Below are 19,280 nucleotides of genomic sequence, written 5' to 3'. Positions count from 1 at the left end.
GTCCTGTGTTTAGACCTACTGATGAGAAGGAGGAAACAAATGTACTGGGAAAACTCAAGAGAAAAATCAACTGATATCTTCTCAGGAAACACTGTGATGATGGCGCTTGAATAATTTGTGTTACTTCTCCCTGATAGTTAAATAATTACTCATCATTGTAAATTTTATTCCCTTTACTACATCAATAGCCCTTTCTTTCCAATTGAATAAAACATTTCTTTTTACCTACTCCAAATCTTACTAGATTCTTTTCGGAGGGTAACAATTACTCTGGTTCTTTGAGGATTTAAGCTAGTTGGATTTTAAAACGTTTGTCTTTATTCATTTATCTGATGAAGTTGTCCAAAGTACATTTTCCAATATAGTAATAGGCACTACTAAATTTTTAAGGGGCTAGGTTAAATAACATTAATCAGGTTTCTTTCCTACAGGGTTTATCCAGAGCCTTTAACATCATGATGTCCACTGTGAATTTCTATGAGGGAGTACAGTATCTACCAAGCTTACAGACCAAGGAATCTTTTTTTCTTCCCTGAGGCACATCTCAGGGACCTGCTATGCTAAGATACATTGTTCCATTTTTTGTTGTTTTTTTTTTTTTTTGGGGGGGGGAGTAAGGCATTTATAATTTACTCTTAGTTATTCTGAAATATACCTTTACATTGTGCATATTAGGTGAGATCCCACAAAATACCCTCCTTCTCCCACTAATCACCATCCTCCCTCCCCTCCCTTCTCTCTCCTCTCCTCTCCCTTGTGCTAGACTATATTTATATTTTATCATTCATATGAATGTATAAGTGTTTCTATATTGGTTTCATAATAGTATTGAGTACATTCGATGCATTTTTTCCATTTTTGAAATACTTTACTAAGAAGGATATGTTCCAACTCCATCCATGTAAACATCAAAGATGTAAAGTCTCCCTCTATTTTAATGGCTGAATAGTATTTCATAGTATAAATATACCACAATCTGTTAATCCGTTCATGGATTCATGGGCATTTGGGCTGCTTCCACGACTTGGCAATTATGAATTGGGCTGCAATAAACATTCTGGTGCAAATGTCTTTGTGGTAAAATGATTTTTGTTCTTCTGTGTAAATACCTAGTAATGGAATTGCTGGATCAAATGGAAGGTCAACTTTTAATTCCTTCAGGATGCTCCATACTTCTTTCCATAAAGGTTGTATTAGTTTGCAAACCCACCAGCAGTGTAGAAGTATTCCCTTTTTCCACATCCACACCAGCATCTACACTTTTGTGACTTTGTGATGTGGGCTATTCTTACTGGGGCTAGGTGATATCTCAAAGTGGTTTTGATTTGCATTTCTCTGATGATTAAAGATAAGCATTTTTTCATGTATTTTTTGGCCACTTGCCTATCATCTTCAGAGAAGTTGCCCATGCATCATCCTCCAAAATTGATCATATCTTAGGACATAAGTCTAACATCCACAAATTTAAAAGAATAGAGATTATTCCTATATCTTCTCAGACCATCATGGAATAAAAATTGAACTCAACAGCAGCAGAAATCTTCATACTCAAACAAATTCATGGAAACTAAATAACCTTAGACTGAATGATAGCTGGATCAAAGACGAGATTAAGATGGAAATCATCAGATTTTTGGAACAAAATGATATTGAAACCACAATATTAAAACCACAGACTATCAAAACCTGTGGGATACTGCAAAGGCAGTCCTGAGAGGGAAATTTATAGCATTAGAAGCCTTTGTCAAGAAAACAGAAAGAGGGTAAGCAACCTAACAGGCCATCTTAACCAAATGGAAAAGGAAGATCAGTCCAACCCAAAACCCAGCAGAAGAAAGAAAGAACCAAAATTAGAGCAGAATTAAAAGAAATTTAAAAAAGAATCATTCAGAAGATCAATGAAATAAAAAAGTGGTTCTTTGAAAAGATTAATAAAATTGATAAAACTTTGGCTAGAATAACCAGAAACAGAAAAGTAAAATCTCCAATAATGTCAACCAAAAACCATAAAGGAGAAATAAGAAGATACCACAGAAATTTAAAAAATCCTCAATGATTACTACAAAAACTCTATTCTCAGAGATATGAAAATGTGTAGAAAATATACCAATACCTAGAAGCATGCCATATTCCTAGACTCAACCAGAAAGAATTAGAAATTTTGAATAGACCTATATCAAGCACTGAAATAGCATCAACTACACAAAATCTCTTAAAAAGGAAATGTTCAGGACCAGATGATTTCAAATCAGAATTCTACCAAACCTTTAAAAAGTGATCCTCCTGCCTCAGCCTTTGAAGTAGCTGGGACTGCAGGTGCCTGCCACAATGTCTGGCTAATTTTTCTATTTTCAGTAGAGTCTAGGCCTTGCTTTTGCTCAGGTTGGTCTCGAACTCCTAAGCTCAAGTGATCCCCCCACCTGATTGAACTTTAATTAATAATATGTATGCAATAGTATTTACAGATAAAGCATACTGTTGTCTACACTTTATTTTAAAATGCATAAAATAAGATGGATTGATGGATAGATATGTGATAAAGAAAATATAACAAAATGTTAGTGTACATATCTTTCAACTTTTCTATATGCTTGAAAATTTTCACAATAAAATATTAGGTAAATAAAGTTCACCATAAAGGAGATTGGACAGTCTTGGTGTATAACCTTCCAGATCCTTATGCACAGATAGATACAAGGGGCATTGGAGACCCATTTTGGCCAAATGCTGAATGACCAACTTTTAAAGTAAAAATTCAGGATGAAGTTGAATATTACTATTCATTTTAGTAGGAATCCCTGGTACATAGTAATAAATCTGAGGCTCGGCACCCGTAGCACAGTGGTTATGGTGCCAGCCACATACACCGAGGTAGGTTTGAACCCGGCCCAGGGCAGCTAAACAACAATGCCAACTGCAACAAAAACTAGCCAGATGTTATGGCTGGTGCCTGTAGTCCCAGCTACTTGGGAGGCTGAGGCAAGAGAATCGCTTGAGCCCAAGAGTTTGAGGTTGTGGTGAGCTGTGATGCCATGGCACTCTACCAAGGGTGACAAAGTGAGACTCTGTCTCAAAAAAAAAAAAATCTGAAACCTTATTTAAAAATAAGTATTACAACTTAACATTTTCAGCAGCAATTTTTAAGAAATTTGACATTAAAATGAGGAAACTATAATTTCTCAGCAACATAAGGTGTGTTATTGTTCTTGTGCTCACTATTTTGCACATTTGCCATATTAAGTAAATATTCATTTTCAGTTGCAGTTAATAGAAGAGCATGATTCATGGCCTAAATGGAATTAGTTAACTAAAAATCAAATATAGCTCCGGAAAGTTATTTTTAATGTTGTTAAGGCTAGCACATCAAGCCAAGCAGTTCTATAAAGATTGTAATTGCGATATAATTTAGTTTTTATGGTTAAAACTTTCATAAATATTTGTTGGTTCAAAAAGGATATAACATTCTTTCTAAAGTTATCTAGATAATAATTCTCTCTTAATGTTCATACTATCAATTTCTATATTTAGCTAACTATTTAAAAGGTCTTCATATTTTTGTACATAAAATTAACAGCTTTCACAGTTATTAAAGATTGTAGGGCAGTGCCTGTGGCTCAAAGGGGTAGGGCACCAGTCCCATATGCCAGAGGTGGTGGGTTCAAACCCAGCCCAGGCCAGAAACTGCAAAAAAAAAAAAAAAAAGATTGTGGTATTTAACTCTTATAATAATATACATACATTTATATTTTGATAAAATGTCACGATAGTATAAAGCACAGAAAATTTTAAACTCCAAAGTATGTTTAGAATGCTTACCTATATTTGAAAGTATATATTTAGATATTGATAATAAATCCAAATAACATACTATTTTCATAATACCATGATGCTACCCTGTTTCCCCGGAAATAAGACATCCTCAGAAAATAAGACCTACTTACAGGAACAATAAGACATCCCCTGAAAATAAGACCTAGCGCATCTTTGGGAGCACACCTTAAAATAAGACAGTCTTATTTTCAGGGAAACAGGGTATGCTGATTAGATATAGTGTAACCATGAAATCATATGATCGTTGATCATACACAAATTCAGTGGTCATAGAAATTGGGCGGCGCCTGTGGCTCAGTGAGTGGGGCGCCGGCCCCATATGCCGAGGGTGGCGGGTTCAGGCCCAGCCCCGGCCAAACTGCAACAACAAAAAAAAAATAGCCGGGCGTTGTGGCGGGCGCCTGTAGTCCCAGCTGCTCAGGAGGCTGAGGCAAGAGAATCGCGTAAGCCCAAGAGTTAAGAGGTTGCTGTGAGCCGTGTGACGCCACGGCACTCTACCCGAGGGCGGTACAGTGACACTCTGTCTCTACAAAAAAAAAAAAAAAAAAAGAAATGACACTGAAGTTGTGAATAAACACATACATACTCACGCATACTGCTAATGCCCTCCAGGCGAAGACCACCAAGAACAAGTCAGGTTTATTACTGTTTGCCGTTGGAGAGAACACATATCATGGGGAACCAAGAGGTGTCCCAGTAAGAGAGGGTTAGAAGGAAACTATAATATTACTGGATTTGAGCCTTGATTGGATGCTTTGGGGGAGAATCTAAGGAAGTAAAGGTATTCTCTTGTCTGGCTGTTGTCAAAAACAGGCAGTTCTGTGACTAGATATGTCAATAAATCAAATCTTATCTATAGGGAGGGGAGACTAGAACAAGGATAAGGTAATCAGTAAAGAAGTAGCACTCACACATGTTTTTGGTTGTGAGAGGGTATGTTAGATATTTTGTGGGTGGCATAGTAACCTTATTTTGTTTGTGCTTAGACAAAATTAGAAGTGGCCTTGTTTTGTTTTACTTTATCATGGTTTCAGGGCAACCTAGTCTGAGGTTGGTATTCTATGAAATGTTTATGACCGATAGGAGAATAGCATGACATAGCTGTGAATGCCAGGCCAGCTTCTGCATGTCAAGTGCTTTTCTCTGTCTCTCTGTCTCTGTCTCCATCTCTCTCTCTCTTTCTCTCTGTGTACACACACACACAAACACACATTCACACATAGAATTTTTACAATTAGATAATTTGATACTCTTCTAAAACTCTACTTCCATTTATCAATAACAAACTTTCCTACCAAAAATAATAATTTTTCAATGTCACTTTTAATGGCTATGTAATATTCCATTGTATAGATTTATACAGTATCTTTTATTGTTTAGCCTTTTCCCTTTTGATAGACATTTAGATTGTTTTCATCACTTTGCTGTTATACACCCGGCAAAGCAAACCCTATTGGTTGTAAACCAATTAGAATCTGGATTCTGATGTAGTGGATTTCTTAAGATGTGAAAGTGATCTTATGCTCTGAGTATACAACATGGAGTCTATTAAGGACCAAATGTTTGCCCCCCACTCGGAGATGGGGCCTTGGTTATAATGGTGGAGCACTAATCCAATAGGATTAGTGTCCTTATAAAAAGAGACACCAGAGAGTTGTCTCTTGCTCTTTGTCCCTGTGTTTAGTCATTGAGGGAAGGCCATTTGAAGACCTAAAAGCAAGGTCATCTACAAGCCAGAAACAGAGCACTTACCAGGAGCTAAATTTGCTGAAACTGTGATCTTTGACTTCCCAGCCTATAGAACTGTGGGAAATAAATTTGAGTTGTTTAAGCCATTCAGTCTGTGGTATTTTGTATAGTAGCCTGAGAAGACTAATACAGAGTTCATTGGTCAAATTCTGTGAATCTACCTAGGATTTATCTTATATATTTACACATACACACACCCCTGGGATTCGTTTTATATATGTTCTAATTAATTAGTTTGTTCTCCTTTCATTTGTTAAGCTTTTAAGGTAGGGATATAATTAATTTCCTTACTTATAAAAACATTTAAAAAATTATACGTTTTCCTTTCAATACCAATTTGACAGCAACCCATACATTTTTTAAAATAAATTGTTTTTTTTAGAATAATTTACATTTACAGAAAAACCTCAAAGGTAGTACACAGAGTTCCCATATACCTCTTATCCTGTTTTCCCTAATGTTAACATTTTTGTAACCACGTTATATTTGTCAAAACTGAGAAATTGACATTGATACATTAGTATTAAACTCCAGACTTCATTAAAGTTATTACCAATTTTTCCATTAATATCCTTTTCCTTTCCAGTATGCAAGTCAGTGTACTACATTGCATTTAGTCATCAGGTCTTTTTAGTTTCCTCTGGTCTGCAGTAGTCTCTTAGTTTTTCCTTACTTCCATGGCTTTGATGATTTTGAGAAGTACTGGTCAGGTACTTTATAAAATATCCCTCAATTTGGGCTTCTCAATTTCAAGCTCACCATGCCTGGCTAACTTTTTATTTGGTTTTTTATCATAATTAGACTGGGATTGGAGAAAAATAGTACAGAGGTGAAGTGCCTCATCACAGGATAAGTGACTTACCACTTATTCTGTTAATCTTGATTGCTGACTTAAGGTATTGTTTGTCTGTTTTCTCCACTGTAAAGTTTCTCTTTTTCCCCTCCCATACTCTATTTATTCTTGGGAATTCAGTTACGGTCTAGCCCTACACGTGAGGATGAGGACAAGTTAAGCTCCACTTTCTGGAGGGGAAGGTATCTATACATATTGTAATTCTTTTGTAAAGAAGATTTGTCCCTTTCCCACCATTTATTTGTTTGTTCAATCATTTATTATTTGCATTTTTTTTTGAGACAGTCTCATTCTGTTGCCCCAGGTACAGAGGCTTCCTTGTAGCACTTAACAGCCTCAAACACCTGAGCTCAAACAGTCTTCCTGCCTCAGCCTCCCCAGTAGCTGGGACTATAGATATCCACCGCAATAAGGGACTAATTTTTTTAGTTTTAGTAGAGTTCTGGCTCTTGCTCAGCTGATCTCAAACTCCTGACCTCAAGTTATCCTCCCACCTCCTCATCCACCCATAGTGCTAGGATTATAGGCATGAGCTACTATGTCTGGCATCATTTATTGTTTATTCAATAATTTATATCAGGCCAGGCACGGTGGCTTACACCTGTAATCCTAGCACTCTGGGAAGCTGAGGTGGGTGGATTGCCTGAGCTCAGGAGTTTGAAACCAGCCTGAGCAAGAGCCAGACCCTGTGTCTACTAAAAATAAAAAAAAATAAAAATTAGCCAGGCATTGTGGTGGATGCCTGCAATCTCAGCTACTTGGAAGGCTGAGGTGGGAGGATCATTTGAGCTCAGGAGTTTGAGGTTGCTGTGAACTATAACACCACAGTACTCTACCCAGGGTGACAAAGGGAGATTCTGTCTTAAAAATAACAATAATTTATATCAATATGGACTCATGAATATATATTTTATACATCGGGTTATAATACAATACTATGCTACTTACCTTGTTCAAATTGTTCCATCTCTGGCCATTGACAGCTTTCTCAGGTTATTCCTGTGTCCCTTTGACATGCTCCCATTCTTTTGCTTTTTGAGCACTTCTTTGCTTTCTGACACTTCAAGATGCTCCATGATCATTTGTATTTTCATACATTTCAACATGCTGGGTTCACATTTTGTTTTCCCTAACATTTTCCATTATTGCTTTTAAATTTCTTTTCTGAGCCAATGATCAAGAGAATATTTTTTATCACCATTCAGCTGTGGATTTTAATTCTATATTTATTATTTATTTCTAAGTTTACTGCATTGTATCCTGTGACTATGTAGAATTTCTGTCTTTTAAAAATCTTATCTAGGGAGGTGCCTGTGGCTCAGTGGGTAGGGTGCCAGCCCCATATACCGAGGGTGGCAGGTTCGAACCCCACCCTGGCCAAACTGCAACAAAAAAATAGCCGGGCATTGTGGCGGGTGCCTGTAGTCACAGCTACTCGGGAGGCTGAGGCAAGAGAATCCCCTAAGCCCAGGAGTTGGAGGTTGCTGTGAGCTGTGATGTCATGGCACTCTACCAAGGGCAACAAAGTGAGACTCTGTCTCTAAAAAAAGAAAATCTTATCTAATAAGAGAATTTTTATTTGCAAATACATAAATACTTGTGAATGATTCATGTACACTTGTAAGGAAAGTGTAATTCCCTGTATGCTCACTAAGTTCTTATAATGTGACAGCCTGGTCTACATTAGTCATTGTATTATTTAGCTTCATACTTTTCAAACTTTATCTCCAATCACTCTATCAAAAGGCTATGGAAGAATGAAGGAAGGAGTAATTCATTCTGCCTGGTGAAGGCTTCACTGAGAAGGTGATACTTGATAGGAGCTTAAGAGATGAATAGGCTTTACTATGTTGTAGAAAAAACATGAACAAAGGCAAAATGAGGTTAAAATGTTCAGAAAACATGTTTTTGTCCAGTGTAATACTCTGAATCATGATAAGGAGTGATTGGAGATGGGGCTGAAAAGATAATGTGGCCAGAGTGTGAGGAACCTTTTCGGGCTGACCCTTTGAGAGGCAGCCCTCTGGACATCACTCAGCTACTCTTCTCACTTTCTGCTTCCACAGTTACCTCAGACAGACCTCTGGTCATTTGGTCTACCAGGCATTGTCATCCGAGGCACTTTTTGGAAATGTTCTTTCCTACCCTCACATACCATGATTAAGTCCTATTGATTAGTTCCCTTGATGTTCACCACATAAGAAGTCCTGCTTCACAGTGCCTCTACCAGAATATCCTAAACTGTGCTCTGGATACCACTAATAATCTTCAAATGTCCTCTAAATATTTTTGAGATACCCTAATATTCTGAGGGTCTGCTCTATACAGGAGACATCCAGGATATGAAGCAGACTCTTAGAATATTATGGTATCTCAAAAATATTTAGAGAGAGATGGGGAGATGGAGGAGAGATTGCATTGTTGGGGAAAGGGTGAGGGTGAGGAAAAAAGATGGTGGTGGTGAATTTTTGAGGAGGAGCAACTGGCCAAGACTAATAAGAAAGCAAAGGCTTAAACTACCACCCCTTTGTTCTTTTACTCTTCTGGGGAGCCATGGGCATAAGACAGTCTCATTCCAATGTGTGCCCTTGAGACTTTTTGGGAAAAATCTGCTCTCATTTCCTTTTCCTGGAAGAAAAAACAAAACAGGTGGGAATAATTCAAATCTAATTCCTCTTTGATTTAATTACCTTCTGATCACCCTCGACAACAGCAGTTCTCAACCTGTGGGTTGCAACCAATGAGAATACATCCTGCATATCAGATAGTTACATTACGATTCATAATAGTAGCAAAATTATAGTTATGAAGTAGCAATGAAAATAATTTATGGTTGATGGTCACCACAACATGAGGAACTGTATTAAAGGGTCGCAGCATTAGGAAGGTTGAGAATCACTGCTCTATAAGCTTTCATTTTGCCCTGAGTCTGACTTCTCCTAAAAAGGCTATGCCCAACCTGATAGGCTCCCAAATCAAATCAGTCACCTTCCCTATGTTACTAGCAAGCAACCTTCTCTGCCATGCTGAGGAATTTGAACTTTTTTTTGTTGGCCACCATTTTCTTTTTTTTTTTCTTGTTTTTTGGCCAGCATTTTCAAGACTGTATTTAGAAGAACTCTAAATGTTCCATGAGATATCAGTAAGTGATATTTGAAGCAAAGATTATATTGTCAGATAAGTTTAGGAAATGCCTTGCCAAGAGTCACGGTGCCCATTAGTGGACTAAAGACTTTCAAAATAGGCTTGGCGCCTGTAGCTCAGCAGCTAGGGTGCTAGCCACATACACCGAGGCTCGCGGGTCCGAACCCAGCCCAGGCCAGCTAAAACAACAATGACAACCATAACGAAAAATAGCCGGGCGTTATGGCAGGTGCCTGTAGTCTCAGCTACTAGGGAGGCTGAGGCAAGAGAATTGCTTGAGCCCATGATGTTGAGGTTGCTGTGATCTGTGACACCATGGCACTCTACCCAGGGCGACAGCATGAGACTGCCAAAAAAAAAAAAAGACTCTCAAAGTACTTCAATAAATACATTTGTCTAACTTAGTTTAATCCAGAATCTCCCATACTTATTTTGTCACAGAACTATTTCTTCCTATATAATATTCATTAACCTTTGAGGATCATTAGTGGTATCCAGAGCACAGGTTAGGATATTCTGGTAGAGGTACTGTATGAGCAAGAAAGGATTTTGAGCAAGGAAATGACAAGTCAGATTTAAGTTTTTGGCAAGATTGACCTTGAAGTAGTTTGAGGAATGGGTTGATTAGAGAAGACTAGAGGGAATGGCAATCATCTAGAAATGTTAATGACAACTATCTTTTTTTTATTTTTTATTTCTGTTAATGAGAACTGTGACTAAATTGCGACCATGGAGATGGAGAGACAGGTGAGGTTAATATTAAGGTGATAAAATTAATAGGACTTGGTGATAAAATGTGAGGTTGGGAGGAGGAAGATGCTTTGCCTGGTATTTGGTATGTTGAGGTTGAGGTGCTTTTTGGAAATTGGTAAATTTGATATACTGGACTATTGTTTATGAGGAAAATCTGGGTTAGAAATAGATATTTTAGTGATACTCTGTCTCAAAAAAAAAATTAGATATTTGAGACCTGAAATAATGTAAAGTAAAAGAAGATGGTGAGACCCCACCCAAGACAACTAGCAAAGGAAAAAAGAGTAGTAGTTCAAATGGTCTTTTAACTTTTATGTTGCCTGGCTGGGTGCAATGGCTCATTCCTGTAATCCTAGCACTCTGGAAGGCTGAGGTGGGTGGATTGCCTAAACTCACGTGTTCAAGAGCAGCCTGCCTAAACAAGAGCGAGACCTTATCTCTACTACAAATAGAAAAACTAGCTGGGCACTGTGGCAGGTCCCTATAGACCTGGTTACTCAGGAGGCTGAGGCAGGAGAATCACTTGAGCCCAAGAGTTTTAGGTTGCTGTGAGTTATTGACACCATGGCGCTCAGGTGACAGAGTGAGACCCTGTCTCAAAAAAAAGTGCCTCTTGTTAATTGCCTTGTGAAGTAAGAGACATCTGTGTTTTGATTTGTGTGTGTGTGTTTATTTACTCCTATTTATTTATTTTTGAGACAGGGTCTCAAGCTGTTGCCCTGGGTAGAGTGCTGTGGCATCACAGCTCACAGCAACCTCAAACTCTTGAGTTTAAGCAATTCTCTTGTCTCAGCCTCCTAAGTAGCTGGGACTACAGGTGCCCGCCACAACACCTGGTTATTTTTTTCTTTTTTGTTGCAGTTGTCATTGTTGTTTTAGCTGGCCCAGACCAGGTTCAAACCCTCCAGCCTCAGTGTATGTGGCCAGTGCCCTACCCACTGAGCTACAGGCACTGCCCTATTTACTCCTTTTTAAATTCTCAGAAAAATTACCAAAACTGAATTTGGTAAGGGTTTAAAATGTACATATTGAGTGTATTCCCTAATGTAGGCTATCAGGATGGTTGTGAGTCTCTTGGGACTATCAAGTCAGAACATTATGAGGACAAGGTTGAGAGAGGATAACCTGAGAAGGATGAGGTCTAGGAGAACAGGTCTTCTCAAGGAGACCACAAGGATACACCCGCAGGGTCCTCTCCATGGTGACTCAGCTCTTGGGATTTTGTAAACTTAACTTCTTAGAAATCGGAAATTTCTAAGTTCTGTGAAATCTTATCATTCTGTAGGGGCTGGAATAGCATCTCCTGCTTGATTCAAAGTGGCCAATGAGAAGGATACCTATGGGTTGGAACTTTTTGACTGTTGATAAAAAGGGAAGGACCAGGGGCGGCACCTGTATCTCAGTTAGTAGGGCGCCTGCCCTGGCCAAACTGCAACAAAAAAATAGCCGGGCGTTGTGGTGGGTGCCTGTAGTCCCACCTACTTGGGAGGCTGAGGCAAGAGAATCACCTAAGCCCAAGAGCTGGAGGTTGCTGTGAGCTGTGATGTCACAGCACTCTACCAAGTTATCACTATCACTGGCGATAAAGTGACACTCTGTCTCTAAAAAAAAGGGAAAGACCAAGCCAGTGGGGGAGCGCGGCCATGTGGAATTCTTCTATGCTGTAAGCTCCCGGCCTGGTGAATAAAGCCCTTCCTCTTATAAACATGGTGTTTGGGTATTCGTTCTCTCTGTTGGGCCTCATCTTCCTGCAACAAGGTGACCTATGGGAAATGCCTATGCCAACTGAAAAATGATTCTGAGTAAAGTACCTTTTAGTTTTCCTACCTTTTATCTGTCAGCAGTGTGGGCATAAGGCAAACCTTTCTATTTGAGGACATCAGATTATGACATAAAAATTTATATGTACATAAATGTTTATAGCAAAAACATAGCTAAAAAGCAGAAACAACCCAAATGGCTGTCAACTGCTGAATTGATGAACAAAATACAATGAAGTATTATTTAACCATAAAAAGGAATGAAATACTGACACACAACAACATGGCTGAGCCTTGAAAACATTATGCTAAGAGGAAGCCAGTCACAAAAGACCATGTATTAATAGGATTCCATTTATATGAATGTTAACAATTGGCAAATCCACAGAGACATTAAGTAGATCAGTCATTCCTCAGAGGCTAGGTGAGAGGGGGGGAAGGGCAATGAATGCCAATGCGTACTGAGTTTCTTGTGGGGGGTGCTTAAAACATTTTAAAATAGATATTGGTGACGGTTGCACAACTTTGTGAATGTTCTAAACACTACTGAATTTTACATTTTAAACATGTTAAATTTAGGGTATGCACATTATATCTCAAGTTTAAAATGTATTAAACTAACAACAACAATAAAAAAAAAAAATCAGACAAAATGGCCTGGCTATTATTTGAGTCCTTCAGGAGTCCTTTAAGACCTGGAGTGTTAGGCTCAAAGAAGAAAGCCAGGAGAGGCCCCCTTTGAGGAATGACTGAGTAAAGCTTCTCAGGGAGTACTCCTTCAAGAGCTGTGTGGCAAGAAGGCATAGAAGGAGCTCCTAATGCTCTGCCCTACCACACACAGCCTCCCTTATTTCCTGTCCTCTTCCAGGCCTCTCTTCAGTTAGTAGCAGGCACTCTTGTGCTTTTGGGCACGCAGTCCCTTCAATCACAGGAAAAGCAGCTTTTGGGTCTCTGAGCAGCCATACTGGGTCTTATGTTGCTCAAATAGTTTGTACAGAGCATCCATATAGAGCACATGGTATTTGTCCACCATCTCCTGGCTTGGCTTTTCAACTTTGGGCAGTGGCAGGGGCTCCCCGACTGCCAAGAGATATGAGAAAAGAAAAGGGGAAGGTGTTAGGTTTTCCTCTTCCTTTAACCTACTTCTCCTTCCCTGGGCCTGACCCTCTTACACCCCAAGTCAGCTCCCACCTTCTGGCCTTCTGCTGCTCTCTTTTAATCTGGGGTTGAGGTTGAGAAAGCTGAGGTGGCCTTGAGGCTGAAAGCAACACTCACCTACAGTGACAATAGGCCGGGAGTATGGTAGGAGCCCAATGGCTTGTTTTCGGAAACTTCGTCCATAGAAGACGCAAAAGTAGAAACCAAAGATACGGCGGAAGCAGCTCTGGAACTTGTACATCCTGCTGTCCTTATGGAACAGCACCTGCTCATATACCTCAGTTTCTCCAAAAGTGAAGGTGGGGACCAAATAAGCCCTGTAGGAAAATGCTGATTTATTTCTCAACACAGGGTAGGATGGGACCCACCCTGGAAAAACATTTAATTCCTGTCAGGGCCCCATCTACAGTATTTTGTTAAAATCCTGGTAGTATAAAGCATTTCTTCTTGCTCTGAACAGGGCTCCCCTATTTAGTGTCTCTTGTCTTGAAATTTTCAAGGCCAGTGAGAGTGCTATTTCTGGGCCAAGATTACAAGGGCACGATATGGGGGTGCATGGAGGGAGAAGGAATTAAGCAGAGATCCCCAGAGATGCACATCACGAACAGCTTCCATGTAGTGTCAAGGAGGGGACTGTATGACCATGTTTCTGTTAGTAGAAAGCACAGAGAAGGTGATACTTTTGTGTGGATGCACATCCTGTATATGATATGCCCTTCACCCAAGGGAGTTGTACATAAAGTGTTCTGTCTTTGGGTCATGAGATTAGAGCAAAGTTGTTTTCCTTCCATAGACCTTGTGAATCCACCCTGAATAGAGCCCTAGGTCAAGAGTCAGGTTCCTTAAGTTCTTGAATGAGAGAAAAGAGAACACAGTCTCTCTTATACAAATCTTTGAGTTGCTAGTAATAATCTCTCAGCACTGTGATATACCACGTATATTACCTTACTGATTCCTCACAGCGAAGACAGTGGAGGACACAGTGGGGAATGCAGAAGCCCAGGTTCAGAATAGGAAGGTCACTCAGAAAGTCAGTGAGTGGCAGTGCCTGGACTAGAACCTAGGACTCTTCCTTCCCAGATCAGAGCTCTCTCCCCTGCATTATGCTCCAAATTAAAGAATAGGCTCCTCAGTTAAGGTCCTTAGAAAAAAATTCTCCCCTCTTCCCTGAGTCTGCAGTGAGACAATTGTCCCTGTGTCCAGTGAACTGGCCTGCTGATCTGATGGGTCACCCTACAGATTCAGCCTGCTCTTCACCTCTAAGTCAAATCAACATTTATTGATCTCTTCCTGTGTGCCAGGGACATGATAAATGTTTTGTGTGGATAAATTCATTTAAGCCTATGGAGTAGGGATAATTACTAGTAGCCACATTATGAAGATGAAAAACACGAAGGCTCAGAATGGTTAAATGACCCATCTCAGAGTACACGGAATCACAGAGCCAGGATTTTAAATCCGGTCCCTGACTCCAGATCCTGCACACACACTCATTATACTGTACTGCCACTTGTACTTGCTATTAACAGGTGTAGCTATCAGTACTGATAGAGACAACGTAGGCATCATCCTTATGCTAGGGCAGCCCTAGCCCAATCCCCCATGATACTGAACCTGGGTTTATGGTTTGGCTTCCTGGGAACTGGTCCAGCTAGCTCAGAAGGAGTGGATGACAAGAAACTTTTAAAAACTCTATGCCCATCACTCTTACTCAGTAGTAAGTTCCTTGAGAGCAAGAATTGGGTCTGATTCATTCATCCTGGCATCACATACAGAGTCATGCTGCTCAGAGGCCACCTACTACCTCTCTGGGAAGAATACCTACCCATGCTGGAGGGCTGTGCGCACAAACCCCTTGCGCTTCTGGAGGATAAGTGTGGTAGTGTTGGGCACGCTTTGCAGGGCCTCTCCCACACCTCCCACTACAATGCCCACGAGGTTGCCAGTGCCATGGCTCAGCAGGTAGTTGATGGCTGGCTGGCTCACAGAGCACACACCTGAATGAGAATCAAGAAGCAAAATGGTCAGGAGAGGAGAAAGTGGCTAAGAGGCAACACTCTCCTCTCTGCTCTTCACTGGCTTGTTTGTATGCCCTCTGTTCTCATGGGTGCTAGGAAGAGGGGCTCAATGTAACGGTACTGAAGAGTGTGATGAAGAGAAGACAATGGGAAAACGGAACACAGTTCACATTGAGGCAATATTTCTACTTTGTAGGAGGCACTGAGTGGAAACTAGGGCAGGAAAGTTTTCAGTGAGATAACCAGAAGGACCTTCTGAATCCCAGCTATAATCCTACCCTTTTCCAATGACAGTAACATCTATTATATTTTGAGCACCTAGGCTGTGTGTGGCAGGTAGGCATTATGTTGAATGCTTTACTTGCATTATCTCATGTATTCATCACACCACATCTGAGGCTGGACTGTTGTCATCAGCACTGCTGTACAGATAAGGAAACTGAGGCTAGTTTGCTCAAGATCACACAGCAAGTGGTAGAGCCAGAATTCAAACCCAGCCAGTTTAGCATGAGAACATATGCTTCTGACTACTATGTTATGATGGCACAGGGTTGGGTTGGGGAGGAGGTGATGAGGCTTAAAAGGATGCATTTCCAAGCAGAGAAATGGACCAGAAGCTCCAGTAAATACAATTAGAAACACCTTTGGCCATGAGGTAATCCCTAATAAGTGGGATCTTGAAGAACCAGGACAGCGTGGCCAAGTGAGGAGTGATGCCTGGGAAGGTCTTTGAGAAGCCTGTGGCCTCAGTGCAGAAGTTGCAGAAGGCGCCAAAGGTCAGGAGGCCGTGGGGGTGAACCCCCATGAGATAGTTGTGCTCAGGTGACAGGTCTTTAGTCTTCAGGATCTGCAGCCATGGAGAGAAATGCCAGAGGTGGTGGAATGAGATTGGAAGCAAGAATGATGACAGATACTTCATGGATTAGGACACTCTCTAAGGCAGAGCTTTCCAATAGACAAACCATGAGTGGGTTTTGGGGGCCTGAGATTGGTCTCAACCCTTGGCAACAAGGTAAGATCTGGGGCAGCTGGAACTGCTGGGCCTCCTGCTTGTAGTTGCAGGTTGTCTTGCCCATCTATGTCGTGCGCTTCATTCAAGTTATCATTTTTTATGAGTACCTTTATGTGAAAATGATTGAGAAGTTCTGCTCTAAAAATCAGGGCAGTGTTTATTGTCTACTCCAAAGAGGATCAACATAGAAATACAGTTCTGGAACCTCTTTCTGGTATAATTACCCAACTTCTAGTTGCCTAAGTAACTGTTATTGAACTTGGAAAACCCTTCTCAGCCATCACCACGTCTGTGAAGCGTTTTCTTATCCCCCATTTGAACTATTTCTGTACCTTGTACCAAACTACAATCATATACTTGTTTATACTTCCCATGAGAAATGAGCTTCTTGTTGGAAGAAAATCATGTCCTATTACTTCTCTTTATCCCTAATGTGTTTCAGAGTAGACTTACCATCAGTGTTTCTTTAACTGAACTGAACCATATTTACCTCTGCCTGTGTCATCTGGCAGGTCATGCCAAGGGTATCCAAAGTATCCTAGCAGACTATAGAGTACTCAGAAGAAATGTTAGCTCCTCTTCCTGATAGGCAGCTCTAGTTATTTGGCATAAATGCCTAGGATTTGGGGAACTGTGAGAACACTGAGGAAGAAACGCTTACCGTAATGGGGAAATAGTCCCTGATGCAGGTCCAGACATACCAGTTCCTTACCCAGGCTGAACGCCTGCCACCTGAGACAAAAATATCAATAGAGGATGATGTCAATATGCTACCTCATACCTCCTACCAACTGCTGATTTTCTAGCAGCATAGAGGGACTATGGCTTTGCTACAGATGTGGGAAGGGAAAAGACCCTGGGATGGTCCTGTCTGGCCCAGTCCTGTGGCTCTGAGAACTTGGATAAGAGGCCCTGTGGCATGGTGAGTAGGACTCCCTTGTTGCAGGTTAAGGTGGAGCATTTTTCTTTGTAGGTCCATGAGTCTTACCTTGCTCTGGGGTCTTCCAGTCCAGGAAAAACCAGATAAAATATAGTGCTGGTAGTGGCCACAAAGATGTAAACAGCAGGTAAATGAATAATGGCTGCAAGATCCAAACTGATGAGGGATCAGGTCAGACCAAATTTGTGCTGCCAGTAGAACTTGACCATGTCCAGTCCCATTACCAGCCCCCATAATCCCCATGCCTCTTGTTCTGGCCCTTAGAACAATCCAGATCCTGTCTGTCCATCACCCACACCCATTTATCCTTCAAAAATTTTCTGTATCATCTACCATACATATACCCTATTTCTCTGCCTGTCATTCCTGTCCACTTTCCTCCCTGTCCAGACATCATCCTTCTACTCCTGCTCTCTGCTTGCCACCAGCTTTGCTTCCTCCTGTCCCCATTTGACCATCCTCTTTTTTCCTTTATCTACTGTCTCCCTCCCTATCCATCATCCCTGAACCCTTGTTAAGCCACTAGCCCATTCTCCCTTGCCCCTATGATAGCCATATCTTCCTACACTCTGCCTATCCATCATCTACATCCCTTTGTATTTCCTATCCACTATTCTTAACCTCTTTTCCACCCATCATACCTTCTACTGCCTTTGTCTTCCCATGTGCTACCACTATCCTCTTCCCAGAGTGGACAACCCTGTAGTTTAAATAAAGGCTATACTGCTCTAAATCTGGAATATTAATTTTTCCTCTGTCCCACTCCCCAAGATCATAAAGGAGCATTCCCTGGGCCTCACTTTTCCCTCTCTTTAGGAAGTGGCTAAAATTAACTATACCTACTCATATCCATCATGGCCCACTTCCACTCCCCCTGCCTATTCTCACTGTGCCCTGGGGCTCTATCTCTTCCTTCTCCAGGGCACTCATGGAACGTGAGACTCTTTGGTTTTGCTCTCTAGTACCATCTCAGATGATCACAAGGCCAGAGAGGAGATTTCCTGTGACCATAAAAAGCACCCCAGATCTGTCTCTGACTTCTTGCTGTGGACTTTTGGGTTGGTACTCACAGATGGCAAGGTAGCTCAAAGGCCATTGTAGAAGCATCAAACTGTGGAAATGTTTAGGTTGCTTGGAATGCGACATGATGCCCAGGAGCCTGAGGGAGGCAAAGATCCCAGAACAGTGTTCCAACCAAAGGCACCAGCCTCTGGAAGCTCACTCAACAGTGAACACATATGAATGACTATGAGGAGTTTTCACCTGCCCTCTCCTCCACCCCCCCACCCACTGAGGGGCAGGCTCTGAAGTGCAAGGACTGCCCCATCAGTTTGGCCCAGCCCACTTACCCTTTGACTGTCTTTCCTAGGATTATTAGGACATCAGGATGGAGAAAGGTGAGAATGATTGTCATTCAGTTTGAATGACACAGAGACCCAAAGAAGGGGAAACACTTTTCACAGACTACTCAGAGACCATAGGGTCCATGATCTTAGAGGGATGACTGATGAGAAGGAAGTTATAGGGATTTTTAGGGTGGGGAACACCTGGGATTAGATCTCTGTCAACCACCTGGTTTGGGGCTTTTTATTATAAAAATTAACTTTTTATTATAAAATTTCCAAACACAAAACTAGAGAATGCAAAAATTTTTTATCTTTATATTCATCTTCAATAGCTATTAACATTTTGCAATACTAGTTTCATCTGAATTTCCCCACCCTTTTTTTCTTGTAGTATTTTAAAACAATTTTTAGATAGCCTCTTATTTCACCCCTAACTAAATATGTCACTATGAGTCTGCAAAAAATACAAATATTTTCTTCCATAACAATAACACTATCATACTAACAAATTTAATAATTCTCTAACAATATCTAATACTCCACATTCAAATTTTTTTTTTTTTTTTTTAGAGACAGAGTCTCACTTTATTGCCCTCGGTAGAGTGCCGTAGCGTCACAGCTCATAGCAACTTCCAACTCCTGGGCTTAGGTGATTCTCTTGCCTAGGCCTTCCAAGTAGCTGGGACTACAGGCACCTGCCACAATGCCTGGCTATT

General features: G+C 40.7%; 1 protein-coding gene across 1 annotated transcript; it reads right to left on the bottom strand.

Moving 5' to 3' along the window:
- Window positions 1-12,822: 12,822 nt before the first annotated feature.
- Window positions 12,823-18,405, bottom strand: AWAT1 (acyl-CoA wax alcohol acyltransferase 1). Its single transcript, XM_053580938.1, has 7 exons — window positions 18,289-18,405; window positions 17,267-17,374; window positions 16,940-17,010; window positions 15,909-16,113; window positions 15,074-15,245; window positions 13,366-13,565; window positions 12,823-13,170 (listed from the first exon to the last, which is right to left on the bottom strand). The coding sequence occupies exons 1-7, from the start codon at window positions 18,362-18,364 to the stop codon at window positions 13,016-13,018; spliced, it is 987 nt and encodes a 328-aa protein (XP_053436913.1). The 5' UTR covers window positions 18,365-18,405; the 3' UTR covers window positions 12,823-13,015.
- Between the last annotated feature and the right edge of the window lie 875 nt (window positions 18,406-19,280).

Source organism: Nycticebus coucang, chromosome X, assembly GCF_027406575.1.
Source record: "Nycticebus coucang isolate mNycCou1 chromosome X, mNycCou1.pri, whole genome shotgun sequence".
Classification (NCBI taxonomy): domain Eukaryota; kingdom Metazoa; phylum Chordata; class Mammalia; order Primates; family Lorisidae; genus Nycticebus; species Nycticebus coucang.
The sequence above is the reverse complement of the archived record's forward strand: the minus strand, read 5'-3'. Positions and strand labels throughout refer to the sequence as shown.